The 25,532-nt window shown below is 41.6% G+C and overlaps 1 protein-coding gene across 8 annotated transcripts in view; it reads left to right on the forward strand.

Annotated features, from left to right (window-relative positions):
• Positions 1-25,532, forward strand: part of KDM2B (lysine demethylase 2B) — a 130,463-nt gene that overhangs the window by 114 nt on the left and 104,817 nt on the right. For 4 of the 8 annotated variants that reach the window (XM_075516482.1, XM_075516487.1, XM_075516483.1 and 1 more), the window contains exons 1-4: positions 6,550-6,713; positions 7,945-8,089; positions 11,395-11,473; positions 19,551-19,597. In XM_075516482.1, coding sequence (XP_075372597.1) covers positions 6,663-6,713; positions 7,945-8,089; positions 11,395-11,473; positions 19,551-19,597 — 322 coding nt within the window. In that variant the 5' untranslated portion in view covers positions 6,550-6,662. Of the gene's footprint in view, positions 1-7; positions 150-659; positions 733-6,549; positions 6,714-7,944; positions 8,090-11,394; positions 11,474-19,550; positions 19,598-25,532 lie in introns of those variants that run through there. The other 4 variants (XM_075516486.1, XM_075516489.1, XM_075516485.1 and 1 more) reach the window with 3 other exon arrangements.

The raw sequence follows: 25,532 nt of genomic DNA on the forward strand, positions 1-25,532 counted from the left end.
CGGGGCGCCTGCCCCTGAGGGAGGTGCGACCCCGCCGCCCCCCCCCCTCAGCGGGCCTGTGGAGGGCGAACCCCCGCAGCAAGGCCCGGCTGGAGCCCCGGGCGCGGCCTCCGGGTGGCTGTGGAAGCGGGGCGGCTGAGCAGTCTCAGGTTGGAGCGTAGTTGACGGGAATCGGTGGTTTCTCAGTCAGTTTTGTATTGTACAGCCCTGTCCGGCGGTGGGTGCCCTGCCGCGTAGAGCTGCCCCCTCCGCTCAGGGCAGAAAGGGATGGCGTGTCCCCCTGCTCCATCCCCGCTCCTCGCTGCCTTCCCTCAAAACACAGCCATAAAGCATTTCTCAACTACTTTCATTAACCTCCCCTCCTAAAAAGCTTAAACATTTAATCGACATCTGTCCTGTGGATTTAAACCACTCTGAGCACCCACCCTGGCTTCCAATTAAAATTGATACACCTAACCGTTTATCACATAGTTAAGGTTTTCATAACCATTTTGTATGCCCAAAGCTCCTGATAAACTCATTTTTTACCAGCAAGCAGTTGATAAAGTCGATTAAGCAGAACATTTCAACAGATACGTATGCCAGTGTTGAAAGATTTTTTTATTACCACGTTCATGAAAACTCTTTAAACCATAATTTATTTTTTCTGTGTTTTACAGAGGGAAAAATGAGGCATAGAGCAGAACTCCATAGCAAATACATGGCACAGTTATGAAGATGATTTCTGAAAAGGTGAGACTTAATACAGTGCTTGTGCCACATCAAACCTGTGGGTCTGGAGAATTAAGGGATATGTAAGAAACAAACCTGTTGCTATCGATTTCTAGTAAGAAAAACACATTTTTAACAATAGAAATAATACTGGACAAGGATACTTTTACTATTTACAGGCACATGGATGGTCACATGAGCTGAATCACTGCAATGCTAGTTCCATTAGAAATCAAAAGCATTGGTGATTTTCTATTGCATTGACATTTTCCACCTTATTTACAAGTAGGAAAAATGCAGCAGGTTGTCTTTAACAGTTTGCTTTGTTCTTCTCTTCACACCTTTCTCTGATTTGCAAAGTCGTTCATTTACTTATGCACAGTAAGGGTGATGACAATCTATACCAACATAGGTCACTTAATGCTTTCCATTTACATGGCATTCTTTTTTAAAAGACATAGTTGAAGCATCCAAGAAAAAAATCTTAACGATTTGAAGTCTTCAGAGGCATTCCCTGAAACTACCGTTTCTTACCACATAGATTTGATCTCATTCCCTCTCAGGAAATAAACAGAGTCATCTTCTTGTTATAAACAACTTTTGGTTAGATTTTTATCTACGGGGGCATTAAAATGCCTCTGTAGAAGAATGAGCTTGACTTACAGTCTTTCCATAAAAGCCTTTGCGGTTGTATAAATGACTCCCTGGAGTGTTTGCCACCTTCCTTCTCTTTTATGGGTGACAGTACTACTGTATAGGATCCATCTGAGTAAAAGCCCAGCATAAGTTAGCATTATAAAGTACTACTCTTTGTTCAGTGTACTTTAATTCTTAAAAAAAAAAACAGAAGACCTCATCACCACAATCAGCATTTGCTCTGTCTCCCACTGATGCCTTAGGCTAAGTCTAAGCACCACATTGCAGAGCAATGAGTAACAACCATATTGTGATTTTATCACCACATTTTACTTGGGAGAAATGGTAACCATCAAAAAACAGTAATGTAAAATTTCCTCCACATCTCAAGCAAACATTTAAGTCTCTGTCATTTAGTTTCTGTGGAATCATACATTTAAAAATATTTTGCATTGCTGCTCATAAGCTATGAAAAACACTTATGCACATGTACATAGTAAGATTGATGATTGTTGACTATTTCTTCTTGTTTCTGCGCAAAATTACAGTTGAACTGTAACATCATGGGTGAGTACTACTGCACAAATAATACCTAAGTCTTGACCTGTTCCCTAAAATAAGATTTCTCTAAAAAAAAAAAAAAAAAACGAAACAAAAAAAACAGCCTGCGAGAGACATACAACTGAGAAGGACTTCAAGGGTCTTTCTAAATAATTGTATTAAAATAGACTCTTTGAACTCACGGTTTCTTTATTCTTCTGTCCATCACTCCTATTCCTGTTTATTGTGAAGGGCTTTGAAAGATATAACAATATTGCACACTGATGTACTGTTGAGTTCATATTTCATTCAAGGAAACAGTACGGAAAAGGACCTACCGAATCAGTAAAGAAATCTCATCTCATCCCATCCGCTTTTCCAAACCAAACCCACGTGTAATTTTAAGCTTCCAAGCCTCAGCACTGTAGCTTTGAAATAAGCATCATTTCCTTTCCTATCAGAAATAAAAAATAGGTTTGTTAAATAGGAGAACATAAATTAAGGACCAAACCTTCTTCTGCAACTAAAACAGGACTGCAGCAGTGTACCCTTTTTCCCCCTTTATGTTCCGTTTTACAGCTCCATTCTGAGGTACAAACTAAACAGGATAAATTCTTTTATTTCCAGCTCTAATTACTCATTATTACACGCCTCTATCCTGCCGCTCTAGAGTTAGCTGAAACAAAGAGAGTCAGTCATGCTTAATTAATGCTTAGAAATGCTTCAGGGAGTTCTGGAATCATGCTGGAGTTCAAAGCTATGGGGCGATGTTACCTTTGATCAGTGCAATTGCGGAAGGCCACCGAAAGGGTGTAGTCCTGCACTCTTCCTTCATGTCACCCCACTCCATCCTGTAGATTACACCCATCAAATGGCTACAGAGCTTCAATGAATTGACCTAGTGAAAAAAAAAAAAATTATTTTTCTTCACGGGTGAGTTTTCTGCTGGATCAGGTCACTGAACTGACTTACCTTGTGACTGCATGAACACTAGACCTAATGCAGGAGAAAGGAGGGACATACATGCAAGAGAAAGGGAACTGGCTCTTTCAGCAGCAGGCTGTTATTACCGCTAATTAGAGGTAATGTCAACCCGTTCTCTGGATCATTTATGCATTAACACAATCGGAGCAGGTGGCAGAAATCCAAGTTTCTTTCCAGAAAGCCCTGAGAGATCTGTACACTGTCACAAGGATACTCAATTTTTTTCTGCTAAAAATGTACTTCTGTATTTTCTGTAGGAGGACTGAGTAAGAATAGGTTCGCTGAGTACCATATGATTAATGTGATACGGTACTGAGCATGCAAAAGTGCTACCCTCTGCATAGCCGTTTTTCTTAAACGTATTTCCAGCTTCACATGCAAATCATCACTTCCATTTGTTCCTGTTATTGTACCAAAACCAAATCAGGTTACCACAAAATGGAAATTATGTTAGATCTGCATTAAAAACAACACATTAGAAGTAGCAGTTGCAAAAGACAAATAAAGGTTTGTCAGCAGTCCCAAGCAGTGGGGAGGTTAAAGCAAGCATCTCTGCAAATCTCATCTAAAGTAGAGCTTAAAGTTTAGTTGGTGGAATTTCTGCAGAGGAAAGATTTTGATCCATAATGTCTAGGAAAAAAACGTATAATCATTTTTAGCTTCCTTCATAAAACAATGAAATGGTTAAATATCTAGTCTTCTGTCTTAACCCAAGGTAATGTATAGAACAGTAGGTCTTATGTGATGAAAGGTATTTTAAAAAATGTTTAAAAGATTATTTCAATTCATTGTATCCAATGGGAAATAACTATGTATGAAAGCTCAGTAGGGGTGAAATTAACCCATTTCTTCATACAGCCTTCGCAAGCACCGCACTATAGTTCTTATTTTAGCATGCGCCCTGCAGTACGAGTTTAATTAAATGACAGCTCCTAGTTTCAAGCTAACAAGGTCAGGATCTAGCACATTGTCATGATTAGATCTTAAATAATTTAAGTTACATTAACATCCAGCAAAAGTTTTTTTTTTTTTAATACAGTTCAGACTAGCCCATTTCTCAATAATCACCGCTCTCTTTTCACACTATTAATACATGAAGCATTTTTTCCTGTATTTTTGACTGAAGAAAGCCTGCCCTGGGCTGTCCTGTACCAAGCACTGCCTGACAGGGCTGAGGTCTGGGCACTGCTGGAAACCTGCAGCATGACCTGCTCGGAGGGGAAACAAGCCCTAACCCTCATCTGCCAACACTTAACCTGTGTCCTGAAGCACACGGGTTTAATATCGCTTCTAAATGTTCTTATCCTATCTAATGCAGCTGGGGATATTTTAATCATCCACATTCTACCGCCCCCCCCCCCCCCCCTTTTTTTCCAGTTCTTTTAAGTTTGAGAGAAGTTTTTTGTTACTAATACACAGATTACAGTATTATTTCAATGGTAAAATTGTAGTTTAATAAGAATAATGTCTGTCTTAAAATGAGGTTGAAAATGTGTTTTCTATTTTTGGAGATCTATTGTGATATTTTGGAGATCTAAAATTGTGATATTTCTCAAACATTTACTTCCATACTTCAATAATGTGCTCTGGTGTTTCTAGGTGTGTGTGATTAATACAGTCTTTGGTGGGTTTGCTTGATCCACCAAGAGGCTCAGATTGTTCATGTGCAAAAAAAAAAAAAAAAAGACTTAGAAAAATGATGTGATTTTCTTTTATGTCTCTGTTCTGTCTTTTTTGGTGGACTTTTGTAGAATGGATGGATTATGTGTTTTTTGTCTTGATGATTCTCTAGTAACATCCATTTATCTTGTACAAGTACTCTGGCCTCAATCCTACAGATGTACACATGCATTTAATTTTAAGATGGAGTAATCTTGGCTGAAAGGTCAACATATGCATACATCTTCTCAGGATTATGGATTAATAATGCACTTGCTATAAGAGACATCTGGAATCCACACTTCAATATATAGCCTATACAACACTTCTATATGATAATAAAGTTCAATCATCTGCAAATAGGGAGACGTTAGAGAAAGATTACACGATTTTTCAAGATTCTGCAAACAGTTACTGGCAGATGCAGAAGGAGAAGCTCACTGCCTTAAATCCTAAGTTAGAACTTTATCCTCTCCTGCCTTTATCCACATCATGATTCATTAAAATACGGATCTTTCTGGAGAGATGACCGGCAAGGCCCGCAAATTTTAATGTGTTTTATCTTTTGCATATTTAATACATTTCATACAGCACCTAGAACATGACTGGTTAGGTATGCAAAGGGCAACCGGATGCTATGCGAGCGTGTTTCTGCTGGTAGAAGCAGACAGGAATAGTGAAGAAAAATGCCCTATTTTAAAAAAACTTTCAGTCTCCATTTAACTGATCTGAGAATTAAAGCCATGGAAAGACAGTTTGACATTTAGTTCTGAGATTTGTACAGGTTAGCTCAGAGCACTCCCAATTTTTGCTGGCCCAGGAGAGACAACAGTGAACAAGTACCATAGTGAAGGTAGAAACACATTTATTCTCAACGTCCATCTCAAAAAATTGCAAAAGGCAAACCAGAGGAGCACTATCAAAGCCATCAGCCCCCAGCCCTGGCTTTAGGCACTCTTTGATGTTCCCTTTCTTGGGGGGTGCGGAGGGGAGGGAAAGGGCGTCGCTTCAGAGAGGAGCCATGCTTTGGAACCTGGAGGCTCTTCAAAACCTGCACTCTGACCCTGCTATTGCAATCAGATGGTCCCAATATTTGCTCAGCATCAATTTAGAGTAGATGTGAACTGGTGTTCTAGACATGAGACCCTCTGATAGCCTTAGGAACCCGCAGTATCGCTATACTTCAGATTTTTTGTATCAGCAGCTACTTTATATGATTTTTACCTACTTCTTCATGCGATTTCTAACTACCTGTTGTACATGCATCTTACAAAGGCAGTTTTGCTTTATTTAGCACCGAATAATACATTACAGATAGCAGAACCTGTTCTCACAAAACAAATGTAGGTGCAGATCTCGGAGCATTTTGTGCACCAGCCCGTGGGTGCCTTCGGCAGGGCTACCTTGCCGAGCCACTTGATGCACGCCTACTAGAGGAACGCAGCGAAGCCAAGCGTATGTAAAACAGAGTGCGTAACTACACAGGAATTAACCGCGAGTCCGTGTATTACAGGATTAGTTCCCCGTGTTCGCTACGTTCATCCGCCACTCTTTAGAGGAGTCCTCCAAAACTGCCCCCGCGGTTAAAACGTGAGGCTGGGCAGCCGGCGCTGAACCCAATCCCTCCCCCCCGGCTTCAGGCAGAACCGCTCAACTTTTAGGGCAGGTCCCGGTGGGTGGCGGCTGGCACCCACGCAGGGACCGTCCGCGCCTTTGTCGTGCCCCCCCTCCCCTCCGCGGGGCGCCGCGCTGCCCCGCCGCCGCTCGCCGCTCAGCGCCTGCGTGCCGCGCCCGCCGCGCACTCGTGACCGAACACCCCCCCGGCGGGGCCGGCGGCCAGCCCAGCGCCGGTACCGCGCCGCTGCCCCCGGACACCCCCCCCCCCCCCCCCGCCACTGTTTACGTTCCGGGCACTGCGACGCCTGCGCCCCCGCTCCACACGCAGTGCCTGAAAATGGTTCCTTAGGACTTTGCAAAAGGCATCGCCGCCGCCCCCCTCCCCTTCCCTCCCCCTCCCAAAAAAAAGTGCTGGTGCAAAATTGCAAAACTTTAGAGAGACCTGGATGGCTTTTGTTTTTCCTCCTCCCCATTTGGGCCAAAAATGCAGGACAGGAACTGTTGACAATTAAGTGATGAAACTCTCCAAAAAAATGGAGGCAGAGAAAGACTCTGGAAGAAGATTGGTGTGTAGCTGGCTTCTGTCTATTTCCTATTTGTGCCTTTTAATTGATTTTGCTTAATTGTTTGCAAAGGGAGAAATGCATGTACGACGTAGGCAGCAGAGCGACTTAGTTTGCAAGAGAGCCGCTTAGGCACTGGGGAAGGGGGTGGAATTTAACCGAGGGGAAGGAGAGGGTGGGACGATAATATATTTTTTTTTCTCCTGTGGGTAAGGGTTTGTGCTGATCCACCGCGCGTGTCCGCAGGCCGGCTGTCGGGGCGGATTTGCAGGGAGAGATCTGCCGGGAGAGGGGCAGAGCCGCCGGAGGCAGCTGGTGCATCGGCCTCCCCCCCTCCCCGCACCGGGGGACCTACCTTTGTGCGCGGCCGGCTGTCCCCCGCTGCCGGCGGCCGGGCAGCGCCGGGGGGGCCCCGCCGCCTCCAGCCCCGGCTCCGCGCCCGCCGCAACTTCCCCGGCGGAGCGGCACCGGCCTCCGCCGGGCCTACCCTGCACCCCCCCGCCTTGCATTTAACTCGTTCCTGCCCCTCGCCCGCGGACCCCCCTCGCTTTCGGCGCTGTGGGAGCGCGCAGGCTCCGGCGGCGGAGCGGCGTGCGGGGCGCCGGGAGGAGCGGGGTGGGGGCTGCGCACCCATCGCGGCGTTACATAAAGCCATCTGTTTTTTAAATCGCGGCTTCCGGTGTGACTATGGAAACACTCGGATTATGTAAATACCGAAACCTGGATGCTGTGCGTCAGATTAAACGATTCGCCCCCCCCCCCCCTTCCCTTCGCCGGGGAATTATCTTGTATTCACGTGCAAAAAAAAAGAAAAAAAATAATAATAAAAATGATCCGGTTGCTAACGAGCATTGGCCGCCGTTCACGTTTTTTTACGGGATTGCCAAGCACATCGGTGCTGTAGCTTGGGAATTTTCGGCGAGTTCCGCCTGTCTCCTGCTCGCCTTTAAACGCCGGCTTCTGCACAGCAGCCCAAGTTGTAGTTTTCCCGCAGCCAAACACCTGTTATTCTTGTCTAGTTCCGTGTCACGGGATGGAAAAGGTTGTGCATGCAGCTGTGTGGTAGCTTGTTTGGCTTCAGGTTTTGTTCATTTTGTGTCTTGCCATCTTAATTATTTCCCCCAGAATCTGTTTATCAAATCGTCCCGCACGTTCCATGCGCTTTCCTCCCCACCGACCCCGATTTTTTTTTTTTTTTTTCCCGGACAATGTGGTTTTTTGTTTTGTTTTCTAGCGATCTATTGGCAGAAGGCGATACGATGAGAACGAGGACCTCTCGGACGTGGAGGAAATTGTCAGCATCAGGAGTTTCAATTTGGAAGAGAAATTAAAGAGTAAAATGTACCACGGGGATTTCGTGCATGCCATGGACGGGAAAGGTAACTGCCCGGGGGCGGGGGGGGCCCGGCCGCCCAGCCCGGCCTCGCTGCGCTGCCGCAGCCTCCACGTGTAGCTCCGCGCCCGGGTTCGTATTTCGCGCCCGCGTCCCCCTGCCCGGGGATCCGGTGACGACGCCGGGCCGAGCGGCGGGGGAGGCGGGGGGGCGGCTGCTGCAGCGGGGCCCTGCAGCCCGCACCGCCGCGGGGGGCTGCCCCGGCCTCCCCCCCCCCCCCCTCGCAGCCGGAGGGCGGCTTTTTCCCCGACACGGTGCTTGGGAGGCGGCGTGGTGATAAATGGCAGCGCCTTGCGCTCCCCCCACCGCCGACGTGTCCCGCTGCCCTGACCCCGGCGCACCCCCGGGATGTTCAGGAGTTAGGTCCTGGCAAAGGGGAGGCAGAAACCCCAGCCCCCACTCAGCCGGAGGTGATTCCCGCTCCCCCTCTTGAAGCCAGGACCCCTTTTGCAAAAGGATGCAACTGATGAGCCTGTGCGCCAGGGTCGGAGGCTTGAAAGTCAGTAACTTCTTTGTGTTTCTATCATATATTGAATTACTACGCTCCCCTCCCCGAAGTTATTTGGTTTGCTGAGGTGACTTAAATTACGAAGTGGTAAGCAAAGCCAGACAGCCCAGCTCTGCAGCACGGTTGCCTGGCAGGAAGGAAAATGGGAGAGGTTTGCCCGGGAATCAAACGGGCCGGGGGGGTTTGCAAGTCACCTTTATTTACTGCAGCATTGTTGAAACGGATCCCGAATCCCAGATGGCTATCGCCAGAACGCGGCCTCGTTGAGGACTCCCTGTTTAAGCCGGCTTTCTCAGGAAAGAGTAGTTTTGGCTGTAATCCTCCTGAAATGGCTATAACTATGGAGCCGCTAATCTAGTTTAGAAAATTTCCTTTTCTTCCCTCGGCTTAGTTTTGCATGAGCATTTTAAGCTCCTTTTAGAAAAGTTAATGTGGTGGAGAAATTAAATACCTATCTTATTTAGGAAGGTATTTGTTTAGGAGATAAGCTCAACCCTGACCCCTCTTCCTCCAAACAAAACACAAACACCTACTTTTTAGCTGGAAAATGTTAATTAATTTTCCAGAAAATGATTGCATTCTACCCTTATCTTCCAAATACTCCAGTGGTTGCCATTGCTACATGCTAACTATAACAGAATCCACAGCTCAACAGCTCTAAAATCTTTGGGTAGCTTTCTCCTTTCTAGGGAACTTGAAAATAAATGAGTGTCTTTTGTTATTTTGTTGTGGTCTGTGTCTGCTTTGTTCACCCCCACAAGGGATTTAAATGCTTTGTTGGGGCATTACGAAGAAAGGGTCTGCTTTCCTATTTGCTCTGGTTTTTATTTTTACTACTGGTTTATTTTTTCTATAAATCCAAGAGTTGAATTGAATCTAGGCAAAACAATGACAGTGGTTAGTAAGAATAAAAAAGTCAGTTTATATGAACACATGGAATTGGTTGAGCAATATATTTATTTATTTTTATTTCCCATGTCCTTATTTTTATTTTTAATGATAGCTCTTCTTTGATTTTTGTTTTTGCTAGGAATGTGGGTTGGAGGTTTTCCTCGAGATGCTGCAAGGCAGTGGTGTGATTTTTGGCTGGAATGCAGTTTGTCATAGCTACTTGTTCCCTAGTCTGCTAGGCTGCATATCTGCCTCTGCTTCTCCCACTGATATTATTCTTCATGTTTGTTGACTTTCTGTATTGGATGAGAGCCTCCTTAAAAAAATATCTGTGGTTTCTTTATTTGCTTACGTAAAGCCAGAACAGTTTTAATGGGAATACCTATGAGAAATGAAGATTTCTCTAGTATAGAAGTATTTATCTGGTAACCTTAGTTAATTGGATATTCATTACACTTATTTTGAGACCAGTAGCAATAAAGTTTCTGTAAGTTTAATGCTTTTGTAAATGGGTAATTACTGTGCTCTGATTTGGTAACTTTAAGTAGGAATATTATATGCCTACTTGTCATAATTACTAACTGAATACAGCAAGGAAAAAGTTGTAAAAATAGAGGGAAATACGTCCGCAGGCATGGGAGCTTAGCCTCTGCTTCCCCTATTTCTTTCAGTATGGGTTTTTATAGCAGACAAACATCACCGATCTGAGCTCGAGTCTGAGGTTCTCGTGCTCTCCCAGGAAGCACGTACATTGCTGGCTGAATCTTGGAGAAGTTAAACTACTTGTGTGTACCTCAATATAATACATGAAGTGTGTAGTGTATTTGGCAGCGTGTAGTGTATTTTGTAGTGCTGAAGAGTCAAACGGTGTTTTCCAGTTTAAGGTAGGGTATGGATGCTATATAAGAGTCATTTTTCTCTGTAAGAAAGGCGGAATAGCAGAACCATAGAAACAGTACGTGGCGACTGCAGGAATTCCTCTTCTCTCTGTGGCAGAAGGCTCCAAATGGAGTGTGAGGTTTTGTAGGCACGGCTCACCCAAATCGCTGCCTTGTAACTTTCTCTCTAATCCCCAAATCACTGCTATTGTATCAGACCACTGCATAAAGAAATCCCCAGGAAAGGCCAGTTCTGTGTAATCCTGAGAGTGACGCAACAAGGTGATACTGGTCAGTGTTAACATAACAAACTTATGTTTAATTTTCAGTTTGCTTGTGTGTTAGACTGTGACTCCCACACAAAAACTATTCATTTTTCACTGTCTTCCTAAGTGCCAGGAGCTGTATAAGATTTCTGTCTATCAGCTCCTGCAGTTACATTTCTGATTAATTAATAATAATAATAATTTAAAAAGTACTCTGTTGAAAGTAACAGTAACCCTCACACAAAAAGAAAACGATGTGTTCACAAAATCAGGGCTTTCTGCTGTACTCAGATAACGCTCGCAAGAAAACATCTTTTTTCCTAAGTAGAAATGTATAGCTTAAAATGTATAAAGTGTAAACTTAAACACACAGTTTAAACTACTCATTTGCCCAAAAGTAGTAGGCTGATGTGCAGTAATTTAGGTAGGATTATCTTTTAACTGTTAATATGGTATTTCATTACAGCCTGTGTGTTTCAACCCAGACCTTAATTGACAAACTCTGACTGGATTCTATTTTGTGTGCATCAGTGAACAGGAAAAATAGAGAGCAGCTGGGAGAGCATTGTCTGTCATTTGGTTTCCGGTTTGGACCTAAAATATGCATTCTCTTTATATTTTTGTTTAAGTGATAGTGGAGTTCTTTGGTGAGAAAAGGGGAATGGGGAGCATTTTGAGAAAATGTAATGTGAGGTGCTAAAGCCATTGTAATTGATTTTGGGTTTTTTTTTATTCATTATTCAAACAGATTTTACTTTTGAGTATGTGCAAAGAGAAGCTCTCAGAGTTCCCCTTATCTTCAGAAATAAGGATGGACTGGGAATTAAGTAAGTTACAACCAAATCTTCATGATTAATAAATGCTTTTATAAAATAACCATTATGCTTTCCACTTGTATGTGATATATCTTTTGATGATCTCAATGTATTGCAATTAGTAAGACTGTCAGCACCCTTGAGAAGAGGAATGATTATTTTCTGCTTATAAACAAGCAGATAACGAGGTCTGTAAAAGTTAAGTGCGTACAGCATGGTACTATATAATCAAAACTAAGTCAGTGATGAAAGTTAGGAATAAAATTCAAAGATTCTTGCATCCAATCCATGCTGTCACGACAGAACAACCTCCCTTCAATTTCTGACTTCTCAATTGTTTTCTGTGTTACAGGTGGAATGCCTAATGATGCCTGTTGTTTTCCATTATAATTGTATCTCTTCAGAATGTTATAGCTTTGTAAATATTTAATAATGTCTAGTTAAAATGTGGTATTATTAGAGTCTTTTTGAGGTTGCATTTTGTTAATATCCAGTCATAAAGGATTTGGTATTTTAATAAGAGAATTCTGCAAGTTTATTTGTAAAAGTGACAGTGTCTAAGAGAGAAATATTAAAAATATATACTTTATCAGCCACATAATCCATAGTTTAGATAAATGTTCCTTGATACTTTTGGAAATTAGGACTGTGTAACTGATTATATCTGAAAGACGGACAATTATTCTGAAAGCATAATTACTTTGCTCAGTTTCAGCTGGAACACCTCAAAGTTTAGGGAACTGAGGAGTCCCAATTATTTAATTAAAAAGAATCAAGCCACCCCAACATAACTTAAGGAGAGAAAGAGAACAAACAGTGTTTGGGGTATTTGACAAGCATATGTCCTTTTACTATAAGAGCGAACAGGAGCTGCTGTGATGCTTCTTATGATGTAGTAAAAGAGTTTTATATGTTGAACTCTGAACAAGAAGCGCTTAACAGGTACTCAGTAGTAATTACAGTAATGTTTATTTTGTTGTACCATTATGTTGTACTGGGATATTTTTTTCTTTGGTTATTAAGCCCAGCTGTTTCTCTACTTAGTCCTGGATGTACAGTCTAGTTTCTTGTTAAAAAAAAGTAATGCAAACACCAAGATGCTATCTCTTTATTTGTTTGTGCAAAGCCTTTCCTAGATTGTATCCTAATTTTCTGATGAAAATGTGCACGTGTTCTGTAATGTTTTAGAAGACAGGTAGAAAACCTAGCTGTTAAGTGAGAAAGGCTGGTCACTTCTTACAGTTTCTAAACAGTTCTATGCTCCTATTTGGTGTCATAGAAAAATAACCTAATTTTTCTGTTGTATTATTTGAGATAAGGTGTGGTCAGGTGGAAAGCATTGATCCTTAAAGTTTGTAAAGAAGAGGGGATACAAAAGCACCTGTTTTGATTTCCTGAAGTCTACAACTTTCCATATAACCTTCATATGAAAACCTGAGAAGCAGAGAGAAGTCTTCCATGTTTATAGCTTAATTATCCTCACCTGCAGAAGCTACCCCCTTAATCTTAGCTTATATATTACATGACTATAGTATCATCTTTCCTGATGAGTCATTTTCTTGTTTATCTTCTCAGCTGAGTTTTCTTAATGTAAAGTACCGTTTGTTCTACGTTCACTTATGACACTGTTGGCCAGCCTAGTTCCTAGAGAACCAATGACATCTCCACTGAATGCTTGTCCCAATATACATTTACACTGTGTGTGTATATGTGACCATCACCTGAAGCTGAATCGTTTTTGCTTCAGCAGGAGCTTTATTATTTACAGAAAATTCCTGCTCCCTGAAGGGTTGTGCTCTCCACTCTACTCACCCAACTTGGCATCCCAGTTCCTTGCTTCCTCTCAGCCTCCAAACACAGGAGCTTTCCCTCCTAGAATAATTTTTTCTGCTGCATTAGAGCCTCTGTTTTTCTGACCCTCCTTTTGGCTTCTCTGCTCATCTTGGCAGGGTTTTTTTTCGCTGAAGGTTGTTGCTACTTTTTTGTTCAGTTTATTTCTTCAAGAGATGCTTCTCTTGGAGGAATCAAATGAAGGACATATCTACTGTGGAAAATGGTGGAAAATCATCTGAGACAACTGCTCTCTCTATATGCATTGGTTTTGAACTGCCGCTTCTAAAGGGCAAGTGACAAAAGATTCAAGAATTTCTTCTGGAAGAAGCCATCAGCTCTTCTGTGAAACTGGGGAATGTTTAGGAGCCAGCGATATTACTGTACCTTCCCAGCAGCCAGATCTTCCTCCGGTGTATGAGGAAGTTCACAAATTCTGTCATGGTTTAACCCCAGCCGGCAACTCAGCCCCACCCAGCCGCTCGCTCACTCCCCCCCAGTGGGATGGGGGAGAGAATCAGAAGAGTAAAAGTGAGAAAACTTGAGGGTTGAGATAAAGACAGTTTAATAGGTAAAGCAAAAGCTGCGCACACAAGCAAAGCAAAACAAGGAATTCATTCGCTACTTCCCATGGGCAGGCAGGTGTTCAGCCATCTCCAGGACAGCAGGGCTCCATCACGCATAACGGTGACTTGGGAAGACAAACGCCATCACTCCAAACATCCCCCCCTTCCTTCTTCTTCCCCAGCTGTAAGTGCTGAGCATGAGGCCATATGGTATGGAATAGCCCTTTGGTCAGTTGGGGTCAGCTGTCCCGGCTGTGCCCCCTCCCAACTTCTTCTGCACCTGGCAGAGCATGGGAAGCTGAAAAGTCCTTGATTTGGTGTAAGCACTGCTTAGCAACAACTAAAACATCTCTGTATTATCAACACTGTTTTCAGCACAAATCCAAAACACAGCCCCGTACTGGCTACTATAAAGAAAATTAACTCTATCTCAGCTGAAACCAGGACAACAGTACAAGAAGAAAACTGGGGAGATGTTTCGGCTCCTACTGTGCCAACAGTACCTGTTCAGCTAAATGCTCCATCAGTGGAGTAGTGCGGCGGTGGGAGCTCATCCTGCAGACACAGACATTGCTGGGCTTCAGATCCTCAGCTGCAAATGGCTGGGCGTTATCAGAGATGGATGACAAGTATCCCAGCCTGGGACCCGTGTTTCCTATGGCTGCCTGTACCAGTGGTGCATCCAGAACTCAGGCAACTCATGCTGCCTGATGTGGTGTAGATGTTGCACAAGATCCTTCACAAAGATATCTTGTTTCTTGGTGTCTGTAACCACAAGATTAAATATCTGTTTCTTCTTGATAGCTCATTATTCAAGATTCTGTAAGGAGGCAATTTGACCTTTCAGCAGTCAACACTCAACAGACATTTCAACACTCAAATCTCAGCTCACACATCATCATTGGCTTCCCTATTGTTCCTGCGCCCGAAACCTGGAGAGCTGCCACCTGGCATTCCCCTCTACTTTCGGTTAGCTGTATGCTTTCACTGAAGCCTCCTGGTATGATCTAGCCTTTGCAGAGTGGTGTTTGGTCTTTCTTGATCCAGGAGTTCAGAGACTCCTCAAGCTAACGGGATCATGTAAAGAGTAATCTATAATTTTTGTGTCATATGTTGGCTTGTTTTTCTTCAAGATGTGTTGTTTTTCTTCAAGATGTGTTGTTTTTCTTCAAGATGTGTTGTTTTTAGATGCATTCGCAGTCAGCCTTCCTATTCCTCTTCCTTCCTGAAAGCCACCAGTAATGTTTGTTAAGGCCTTGAAGAAGGGAGGGCTTTGGTTGTGTACCTGCCCCTTCTATGGTTATACACCATGTGTACAGACAGGCCAGGTTATAGATGTACTTCTGTGTTTTGCTGAGGTCAAAAAAAGACCTGGCCTCAAATGCTTATGTGTATGCACACATACACACAGCATGAATCCACGTATAGATGACCACGCCTCAAAGAAGACCATTGAAAATCTGGTACCTTTCTTTGTAAGCATTATCAAAGCAGTCAAATAAATAGCAGTTTTGGAACACGCACTGGAAGTGAAGAAGTAGCAGGACTGAATGCTGCATGCTTGCATTTTCAGTTGGAGTTCTGCAGCTCTGGCAGTTAGGGTAATGCATCTTTTGAATTCTGAACTGGATTGCGAAGAGGTGGAAGAGGAGTAAATGCTAATCCACAGCAAGATCTTTGGAGTCACTTACCCAACTCTCTGTCACTCACTAATGCTTTGGATAGTGAAGGAGAAATATGTGTTTCAGTTTGCTGTGATAAGCTTAAAATAGTCTCAACAGCCAGGCTTGACTAGCCAGCTTTTCAGTTTCCTACCGACTGCTGGTATCATTCTCATACTGTTCTGACATCTTTCCTCCTTTCTAGGGCTGTTTCCCTTTCTCCCTTTTGTGAACCATCCACACATCATGTGCAACTTCTTCCTCTAGCTGGAATTCACTGTCAGAGAAGAGAGTAAAAATACTGAAGCTTTTTATTTATTTCGAGGATATTCTTGATGAATTAGTATGCTGACAAAAGTAAGAGCAGATTTTATCTGATATGTGAGCTTTGGATGGTTCCTGCCTGGAATCAGTTGAATTCTCCATTTCAGAGTTAGTTGGATGAATTGTTTTTATATTTCCTTTCTCTGCTGAATCATTGAATACTCACTGCTCTGGGGGATTAAAATACTAGAATGTGTAGATCAGTAATCTCTTATAGGACATTCAACATTCTAATATTTTTTAGTTAAATGAGCATGACTTACTAGTTTGAAATGATGTTGTAAAGGAATTGTACACACTTGGGCATAAATGTCACTAGACTGAGAGAACATTGGAAACAGTTTATGTGTATTTTAAATGACAAAAATGAAATGTATGAGCAAAATTTCCTATTTGGCACTCTGCAGGATAACATGATTTAATTTTATTTACATTTCCACTTCTTATGTCTATCAAAAGCAGCTGGCATGCAATATATGAGTTTTGTGGATGTGTAGATATATAAATGCTGTGTGCATTGTATTCCAGCAAGATCAACATAGTATTGACTCCTGCCTAACTGATCTGAAACGTTGAGAACCTTTAGTCTCATCATCCTGACATTTACTGCTTGAAATGAGTGTCATAGTCTGCCATCTTCCATCACTAGAGCGAGACTGGACAGTTTGCCTTTGGATCCAAGTAATTTGCTGATGAAACTTGGGAACCTTACATTCCACTTCAGGCTTTGGAGGAAATTATGCTTTACTGGGTCTTTTCTAGCGCTACTGTCTCTTGTCTGTGGAGGCTGTGTGTATCATGATATGGTAGATTAGGTGATCCGCATATATGTAGGGTGACTTTTGAGATACAGTGGTCTGTAAAACATATGATATAAGATGATTTTTAGACTTCTGACATTTTGAATAGCTGATGATATGTGCTTCCACTTCTGTTAAGCAGTCAGCTTGCATGTCTGGGCCTGGCAGATGTACAAAGCATAGCTGAACAGTTTGGTTACTGTGCTTGGAGGTACTCCGAAATGACAAGGAATGAGATGAATGAGGAAAAATTATTATAATGAAACTTTGAAAATTGCTTTCCTGTATATTTCTGACCATCATGAGGTGTTACTTGTATGGCTAGAAGCAGGAAGGTCCACCTGTGATCTCTTAGCAGAAGAGGAGCTGTTTTTCTTGGAGGGTTGTTTGGCTGTTTCCAGGATTGTAACTTGTAGAGAGAATGCCGTTTGGAGAGATGTTGTCTCTTTTATCTGAACAGCGGTCATCTTGCATTGTATTGTGGTTAATCAGATATGTATGCTAGCCAGAGCTCACCCTTGTTAGGACTTGAATAGGAGATTTCTCTAGCACATCTTTAAATATTTACTAAAATGCAAGTTTGCACCAGTGCACGCTAAGGTGTTTGCATTTCTTTTCTGTTTGAGGCAACATGATTTGTATATAACAGAACACTGAAAATCTCAAATGTAGTCCGTCATATTTTGCTGTTAAGTCAAATCACCCCTCTATACTATTCTTCACCTATTTTTTATGATACATGAAATCTTTGGAAGCATTCATAGTGTTTTCACGCAATATGCATTTGCCTGAAAATTGCATAACAGTGAGGGAAAAAAAAAATCTCTGCTCAGTTTTTGCGTTGTTGGTATTCTGGATTTATATGCAGAAAAACAAATGAACCAACACTTACTGATTAGTTTAGGACTGGTGACATTCAAGAAAATTTTTTTTTTTGGCCATCATAGCACTGTAGCAAACCAGCCCTAACTGTATAAGAGTGAGTGTGGCAGTTGTGCCGGGTGGGGCTGCAGACGACGAAGGGCAGTCATTTATGGTCTCAGCAGCCAGCAGAATGGGTTTGAATTAAAGCTGGACCTCCCAAGGCAACCCAACTACAAAATGGGTTCTTGTACTTGAAACCTGCTGTGTTCAAGCCTGAAATTCTTCCCGTGGTGTACTCTTTCTCTAATGTATCATATATCCTGACACTGCAGAGAAAAACCAAGGATATGCCAGGTGTGCTCTCCAAAGAGCTAAACATGCAATTTTATTGTTAGAGAGGATTGTATTCTTCCAGTTTGAGTAACGTTTATTGTCGGCTGCTGCTGGAGCTCTTGGAAAGACTGGATTTGCTTGTATGCATGTGGGTTAGGGTTGTTATCTATCTTGGTTGTTGATTTTTATTTTGATTTCTACAAATGTGAAAAAGGTTGCCCATCTAATTGTTCTACGTGTCTGACATAAAATACAGGCAAGCTGTGGCATTTGAAGATAAGCCTTGCATGTTCTTGTCGCCCACAAATAGTTCCTCCTTCCCCTACTTCTGACTTTCTAGTGCTTGGAAAAAAAGATGAGCTCTGAATGAACCCTGAAGGTCAGTAGATTCAGGCTGTTTCATTCCGGCGAGGGAGTGAATTCCAAAGCTGTGGGGCCCTTGCAGTTAAATGCAAAGATGTGAGGGTTGGCGGAGAACTAACAAAAGATATTGTGCGGCCTCTGCATCCCACCAGAGGAAGGTGATAAGGGTAAAAGAAAGGGGACAAGCAGAATTTGGCAAATAGTTCTCAAGATATATGCATGACAGTAAATGCATTTTTCAACTTTACCTTTCAGTGTTTTCTTAATAGTAAAAACTCTTGCTCTAAAAGTTTGCCTATGGGCTGGATCGTTCTGATTTCTAACTGAATTATGTCAAAAGTCCTTTATGACCACAAGCAAGTTGTTTATCTTCAACCCAGGGTAGTACAAGTTGGACAGAGCGCCTAGCTGGCAGGTCCCACAGGGCTGTTTTTCATTACAATTCCTTAGTCAGTTTTTGTGCAATGTGAAGTATGAAATACTGTCATTAAGGTGAAGTCAATCAGCTTTAAAACCCCACTACTGTTTTTTTTTTCTTTTTCTGTCCAGTCTGAAATTCCATGTTATGGAATTTTACTCTCTCCTGACACGTAAAACTCATGCATTTGATGTACTAGGCTATTGTATAATTACATTAAACCCTAAAACATTGCCTGTGTTAGAAGTGATCATATAAATGCATCAACATCAGTGAACCAATTATGCTACCATTTAATTTCTCTCTGAATTAGCCCAAATTGAATTGAATAACAATTTCCCTACCCACCAAATACAGCCAGGTTGTCTTCTGCCAGACAAGGAGGTTTGGAATAGTCATTAAAACAAAGGGGCTTTAATTCATTATTTTTTATATTTTATTTCCAAGCAGTGAATCCAACCTATGATGATGTGACTTTGAACAAATTGGTTTACTGCTCTATGCCTCGGTTTGTATCCACTGGCAAATGTGATAATGCTCACCTCGGGGAATATACATGAGGCACCACCAGTTGCAAAGTGCTGTGAATTGCTTAGCAGGAACAAGCTATAGAGGTTTAGGATTTTATTGAAATCACCCCCAACCCCTTCCCTTCCCTCCCACTCCAGTGCTGCTAGAGAGCGCTTGAAAAGACACCTTTTCTCCTCTTTCATTACAAGTAGAGAAACTTTTGTACACTTGCCAATGCAAAGATGTTATGTATGTCATTAAAACTTGCACTGTCCACACTTCACAGAGGCTTTGCTCGATTCCACCTACTGCATTATGGACAAAGAGCACTATACATTTATTTCTCTTTTATTATGGTAACAAAAGTGTACCCATACTTATCTTGACGGTATTTAACGTTGCTTTCTTTGCTAATTATAGAATGCCTGACCCGGATTTCACCGTCAGAGATGTGAAGCTATTAGTGGGTAAGTTATTTTGAATGCACTGGATTAACTCTATACAGAACAGAATTGCTTTGAAATACTTGTCCAGTTGTGTTTGTAGACATTTGTGATAACTCTCAGAATCTGGGAGAAGGCATGGAGAAGCAATTTGTAAATTAAAAAGGCTGGGAGAACCCTAATTAGTAGTTGTGCTGACCGGACTCTGATCTCATGCTGGATAATTGGCCATTTGAAAGAGAGTGAATGCTTTTGCTCTTAACAGGTGTCCTACATACAGTTTTGTGATCCTAGAAAGCGTCAGCTCTATTGATCAAGTTCCTATTTTTCTTCATCTGTGGGTAGAGCATCTGTTTGTAAAAGGTATGGTTGGCGCCATATCACCTTTTGCCTGTGCTCTCCCCACAGTCTTTATCAGTGTCAGGCCAGGTCAGTGCTTTGAGGAAAGGTTGCTAAGAGAGACTGAGCACAATGCTTTGCAAACTGCCTTTTTGATAAGACACAAACCAGAGAAGTGGTGACTGTAATGATCAAATGTTTCCTAGCAATTTTTGCAAAAGAAATTTTTTTAACTCTAAGAAAATTTTGAGTAGGAGATTACACTGTATGTTTCTTTGAAATCTGCTTTTACTGAAGATGGACGTGTTATTTATTGTTTATCTGAAATTGTTACTGAATAGCGATACTGCAGTCTGTGAAGTCGTCGCTGTGGAGCTAGCTGAGTTTTGGATGTGTTAGCTGCAGTCCTTCGTGGAGATGTTTAACTGCATTCTTGCTATTTAGAATTTACTGGTTTTATTTACCTGTGTTGTGGCAGGAGTTAGTCTTTAAAATTAGCCCAATTGCTGCGTTCTGAAGGATGAATTTTTGAAAATTGCTCTTGAGTTTAATAATCAATAGGAATATCAAGTTTGGAAAAGATGTAGTTAAGAAAAGCAAGGGAGAGGAACTTGTGCCTCATTTCTGTTCAGTTGGGGTTATCTGTGAGAGAGGGGTTATCTCTGATAACCTTCCTTCACAAACAAAACTTGGCAATGTTGCTTAATTTATGACCTTTTATAAGTTTGGGGAAAAAAGAAAACGAACCTCTTTGGCAGAAAATGTTTGGCAGAGAAGTGGTGTGGGAAGTGCTATTTGGTAGCATTTCTGTTGGTCAATCTGCAGTTAAATTAGGAAATAATATGAGGGTATTTGGAAGTCCTAAATTTTATGGATTTCCTAAATACCTGCATGTGCACATTTGTAGGTACAGAATACCTCTTTTTGTTGCGGAGGAGCCTTGTGCATAAACCTTGTAATTATCTGGACCCTGTTTGCAATTTTCTGTGAATTTGTTCCATAGCTGATAAACTGCCATTTCTGCCTCTGAAACTGCTGAAGTTGAGGGTCTGACTTTGAGATGTTCTGGAACAGTGTAGTGTTGCATAACAACATTGTTTTTCCTGTATAACAGTCAAAGTGTGGGAGTTGCATTTCCTCAAGATTTATGTCCCTTGAAGTATTAAGGGGGTGGAGATTCCTGTGTACATGGCCAGCAAAGAGGGAGTATATTTATAAATAAAATTAGATTTATAAAACAATGGAGCAGAAATAACAATCATCATTAACTTTGAGATTAACTTTAATGTAAAAGTGTGCCGTTTCTCACAGCTGGTTCAGCAATCCATGTATATGCTCTTGGCCAGATACCGCACGTCATGGGTCTTTTTTATTGTGTTTTGACAAACTCCCTTTGGAGTCATTGTACTGAACCTGTAACTTGGTCAAGAACATTGTCACCTGCCGTCTTTTTTTAACACAGTTGATGACTTCTGGCATCGCAGGTGGAAACTTTGATTCAAAAGATCTAAAATATTTGGGAAATGTAAGTTATACCTGAAAAATCATAGTTCTTACGGCAAATTATTTCTGTTGCTGTGGAACTTGTGCCATATGTAACAGCCACATTGAAACTGAGAGCACATGGGGGCAATTCCTGTCTCCATGCCAAATTTCTAAATTATCTACTAATGACTTCAGGAAACTGGTGAGCAATTTTCATGTTGCATATCATTACTGATAATTTTTTCTAGTTTTAGCTTAATATATATGTTGCACTCACAATCTAATGTTCAAATAAAAGAGAAGAAAATTCTTGTTTTATTAATATCTCCTGTGATTGTCCGTGCATTTTTTTAGCAGCTTCGTCAGATCTTGCCTGAACCTCCAGGTATCTGCATTTCTGAAGCGCAGTGTTTTCAAAACTTATTCAATGCCTTGCTGAACATGGGAGGGGAATGATGTTTTGCGAATATGAAATGGAATCACCGTAACTCTCTGCATCTGAATGTGTGTGGGAGTCGATAGAGAACATAGCTTCAAAAATGTTGTGTTCTGTGTAAACTTGTGTTTCTTTTAAGTGTTTATCGTTACAGTATGCTGGTGCTATTTAAACCTATCATTTGTTCTCTTTTCTTCTTCAAATCAGGGGAAACACATTTGTTATAGAACATTGTAAAGAGATGGTGCTGGGTTTTTCCAAAGGACATAAATTCCATAAGAAGTTACTGAGCCTTTGGTCTCAAATTATTCTGAAATCTTACCTTCTTTTTCTAATGTGATTATTAGATCATCTCCATGTTTGGGTACCTATAAGTCACAAGGAGATAGCAACAATTGGTAGCCTAGCTTTTTTAATTTCCCTTTGAAAACTCTAGTCTGTGGCAAGAATAAGGAGAAAAAAAAAGGTGGGTTTTTTGATTGTCCTTTGTGGTTACTTGGGCTTAGGTGTCTATTTTTTTTAATGTTTCGCCAGACTTCCACAGAAACATTGCCATTGCTTGTTGGATTTTTTTTGTTTTCATTTGTTTAAAAAATGCAGATACCAGCTGTAATTTAGTTTGGTAACGTTTATGACCTACTGTTTATGACTTGCATGTTAGTGTGCATGAATGTGCACCTCTGTGTAATGTGTGTGGATGAAACACTCCTCCCGTACAGTAGCTTTACTTTAAAGAACAAACACTTTAAACTGCACGGTTGGAATAATGGTTATAACTAGACTCCTACCTCCATACGAAAGATATCCTGGATATTCTTTAAACCTGAGACAGTGGATTAATTTCAGCAGGTGGAATTTGTCTGATCTCTGAAATGGCTGTGAGCCAAGAATACAAATAGAGAAGAGGAGAGGAGTTACTCGCCTGCTTAGGAACCTGAGACAACTCTTGAAAGAAGAAAAACTCTGTTGTAATTTAATAACTATTAAGCTTTGCAATTTCATTGTCTAAGGTAGATTCGATTGCTAATTCTGAAGCACAGAATGTCACTGTTATCTCTTCATAAGTTGATTTAAAATTTGACAAAGAGGGTCATTGGCCCTCCTGACATCTCCTTAAACATCTGCCACATCTGCACTAAAAGTTTGAGTGTTATTTCTGCAGACTCTTTATTTTTCACTCTTGGCATGCCATGCTGGTGTATTGGTGCTGCATATGGACTACTTCAAAAAACATGTGCACAGCAGTAGCTAGTAAGCATTGGGGCTTTGTTTTATTCCAAAACTTTTTGCACATTTGCGATTGTTGTCTTTAGATTTGCATACTATCTTGGTTTATGTCCTTTTTTCTTTCTTTCATGTTCTCCTACTGCCTTGTTTTAAGGGCTCCTAGGAGTTCAGAAAACTTATCCCCATTGTCCATTTCTTCTCTGTAACTAGAGTCAGTCTTTCAGCCAGTAAAGAGTGTATCTCAAGGATACTCGCAGCCAGGGCTGCTAGTGAGACTCTCAGACACCACTTTTTTTCCCCAGCTGCTACATGTAAATGTAAGTCACAAAGCTCTCTAGAAACTCTCCAGAAGTGTCTTTACGAAAAAAAAAAAAAAGGGGTCAAGTTAACTGAAGAACTGATTATGGGGAGTAACAGGTATGTGAAGTGGTAAGTGTTGGGACAGCACAACAGCTATTACTAATTTTTCCTCAGACTGTGTGATTCTGAGTGACTTGTTTCTCATGCCCAGAAGAGGCAGCTATACAGAATAATTTATGTTTTCCAGGCCTCTTGTGTTGGCTTCTTCCACCAATGGTGTTTCTGGGCCACAGCATGGAGACATGTCTGTCATAGATGGGCAGAAAAGAAAGTGTGTTTTCCCAGATGTGTCTGCTTGAATATCTGTGTGAATGCTTTATGCTAATTACGCTAAGGAACAAATGAAGTACACTCGCCAAGATTAGCCGAAGACCGAGCAAGGAGAAGGGTAACTGCCTTGTTCAGCAAGCTGTTTGAAAGCCAGGGCTTCTGTGGTTGCTGTTGACCATCTCTAACCTTTGCTACTCCTGAATTCAAGGACCGAATGCAATCATTTGCTTTAGTCTTCGATGTCAGAAAGCCAAAGCATTCCATTTTTTCTTTTGTTTTATTTTCATCTTTACATTATTCTTCACGGACATCATAAAATCTGAAGAATGGAGCACTAAATAGTTTTGGAAGCTATGAACCACATAAAGGAGAGAGAAAGAGGAAGCATACATGAATATATGAATGTATGCATCAGTCTGAGCTCCTTTGTCTTTCTTTGATTACTTTTTTTTTTTTTTGTGGTTTGCTTGGGTCAGCACTGATTGAGTTTAAGAGATTATCTGCTTTTCTGTGGCATCTGCAGTACCTCACCCTTTGACTTGTAATTGATGTCTGCACTGCCTTTGTCTTCCTGGGTTGTCACAGTCTGCCCAGGAGCTCCCTGGGTAGGTGTGGAGTCCCTGCACAAGCGTGTTGCCTATATCTAAACAGTAATGGCTAGTCTGGATGTATTTGCTTTTATTTTTTCTGTTTAGCTGACCTCTCTTCAGTTTGCGTGCCACAGGCTGGCAGTCTATTGCCGTTGAATCCCAGCTTTTACACTCATACCTAAATAAACCTAAGTGGTGCTGCTGCGTCTGTAGCATGCATTGCCTCCTCTGTCTACAGGCTGGTGTAGCTTTGTGTGCCAGGGTATGTATTATACACCCCCAAAGTCCAGCTTGCAATCAGGGCTAGTGGAAAAAGGGGCAATTTCAAAACATGCTGAGGATTGTCAGAAAGAAAAGAGACTTTCAGTTGTTGTGATCCCTGGGCTGAAGAGGTTAAAGTTGTGACCACAGCGGTCACTTCTGTAGGATCAGCAGCATTGTTGTACGGAATTCACCGTGCCCAGCCAGGCATTGTATCAGTGGGAACACTGCAAGTACAGGACTTACACTATTCATGGGGTGGTCTAACAACTGACATCAACTCACTGATTGATTTTATTTAACTAACTCACTAAGGGGTTTTTTATAGAATTAAAAAAAATAAGTGTAGGAGCAGTGAAGAATGTATCTTCAGTCATGTATTTTGCTATTAAATCATGCTGTAGACTGGACTTGGGCTATAATACTTACATGGATAGAAAATGTTTGGTTCCCTTCATTTGGTTGCTGTGTTCACAAACTGTGTCAAAAGGCTTTGGTGTTTTCGTCTTGTATAAAGAAGCCAAGTAAAGTTGCAAGCAGCAAAGCTTTTAATTGTGATAAAATTTGTGTATTGAGATATGACAGTAAAAGGCAAACATGACAAAGCTCCAAAAACTGTTGCAGAGAGCAATCTTCATCTGGCCCAAGGAGATGATGCACAAGATGGGACCTAATAGATCATTTCAATATTTGATTTCTGTGATTCTGTCAAATATTTAAAGATCTGGCGGTAGGCTTTGATCTCCAAGACAAAGGGTGAAAGGAAAACCAAGGCTCTACATACCCTGTTGCTTGCTTTGCTGGGAGTAGCTGAAGAGATACCCGATTACTGCTGGGTTTTGCCTTCTCATTAGAAACACTAGAAGAACAGGAGTTGAGCCAAAAATTTCAGTTGCAAATTGAGTGTTTAAAGAAATATATGTGAAGGTCTCTGCCTCAACGATGAGTTTATAATCATGGTGTCAGTGGAGAAGGATAATAGAATAAATTA

Source organism: Mycteria americana, chromosome 13 (assembly GCF_035582795.1).
Source record: "Mycteria americana isolate JAX WOST 10 ecotype Jacksonville Zoo and Gardens chromosome 13, USCA_MyAme_1.0, whole genome shotgun sequence".
NCBI classification, from domain to species: domain Eukaryota; kingdom Metazoa; phylum Chordata; class Aves; order Ciconiiformes; family Ciconiidae; genus Mycteria; species Mycteria americana.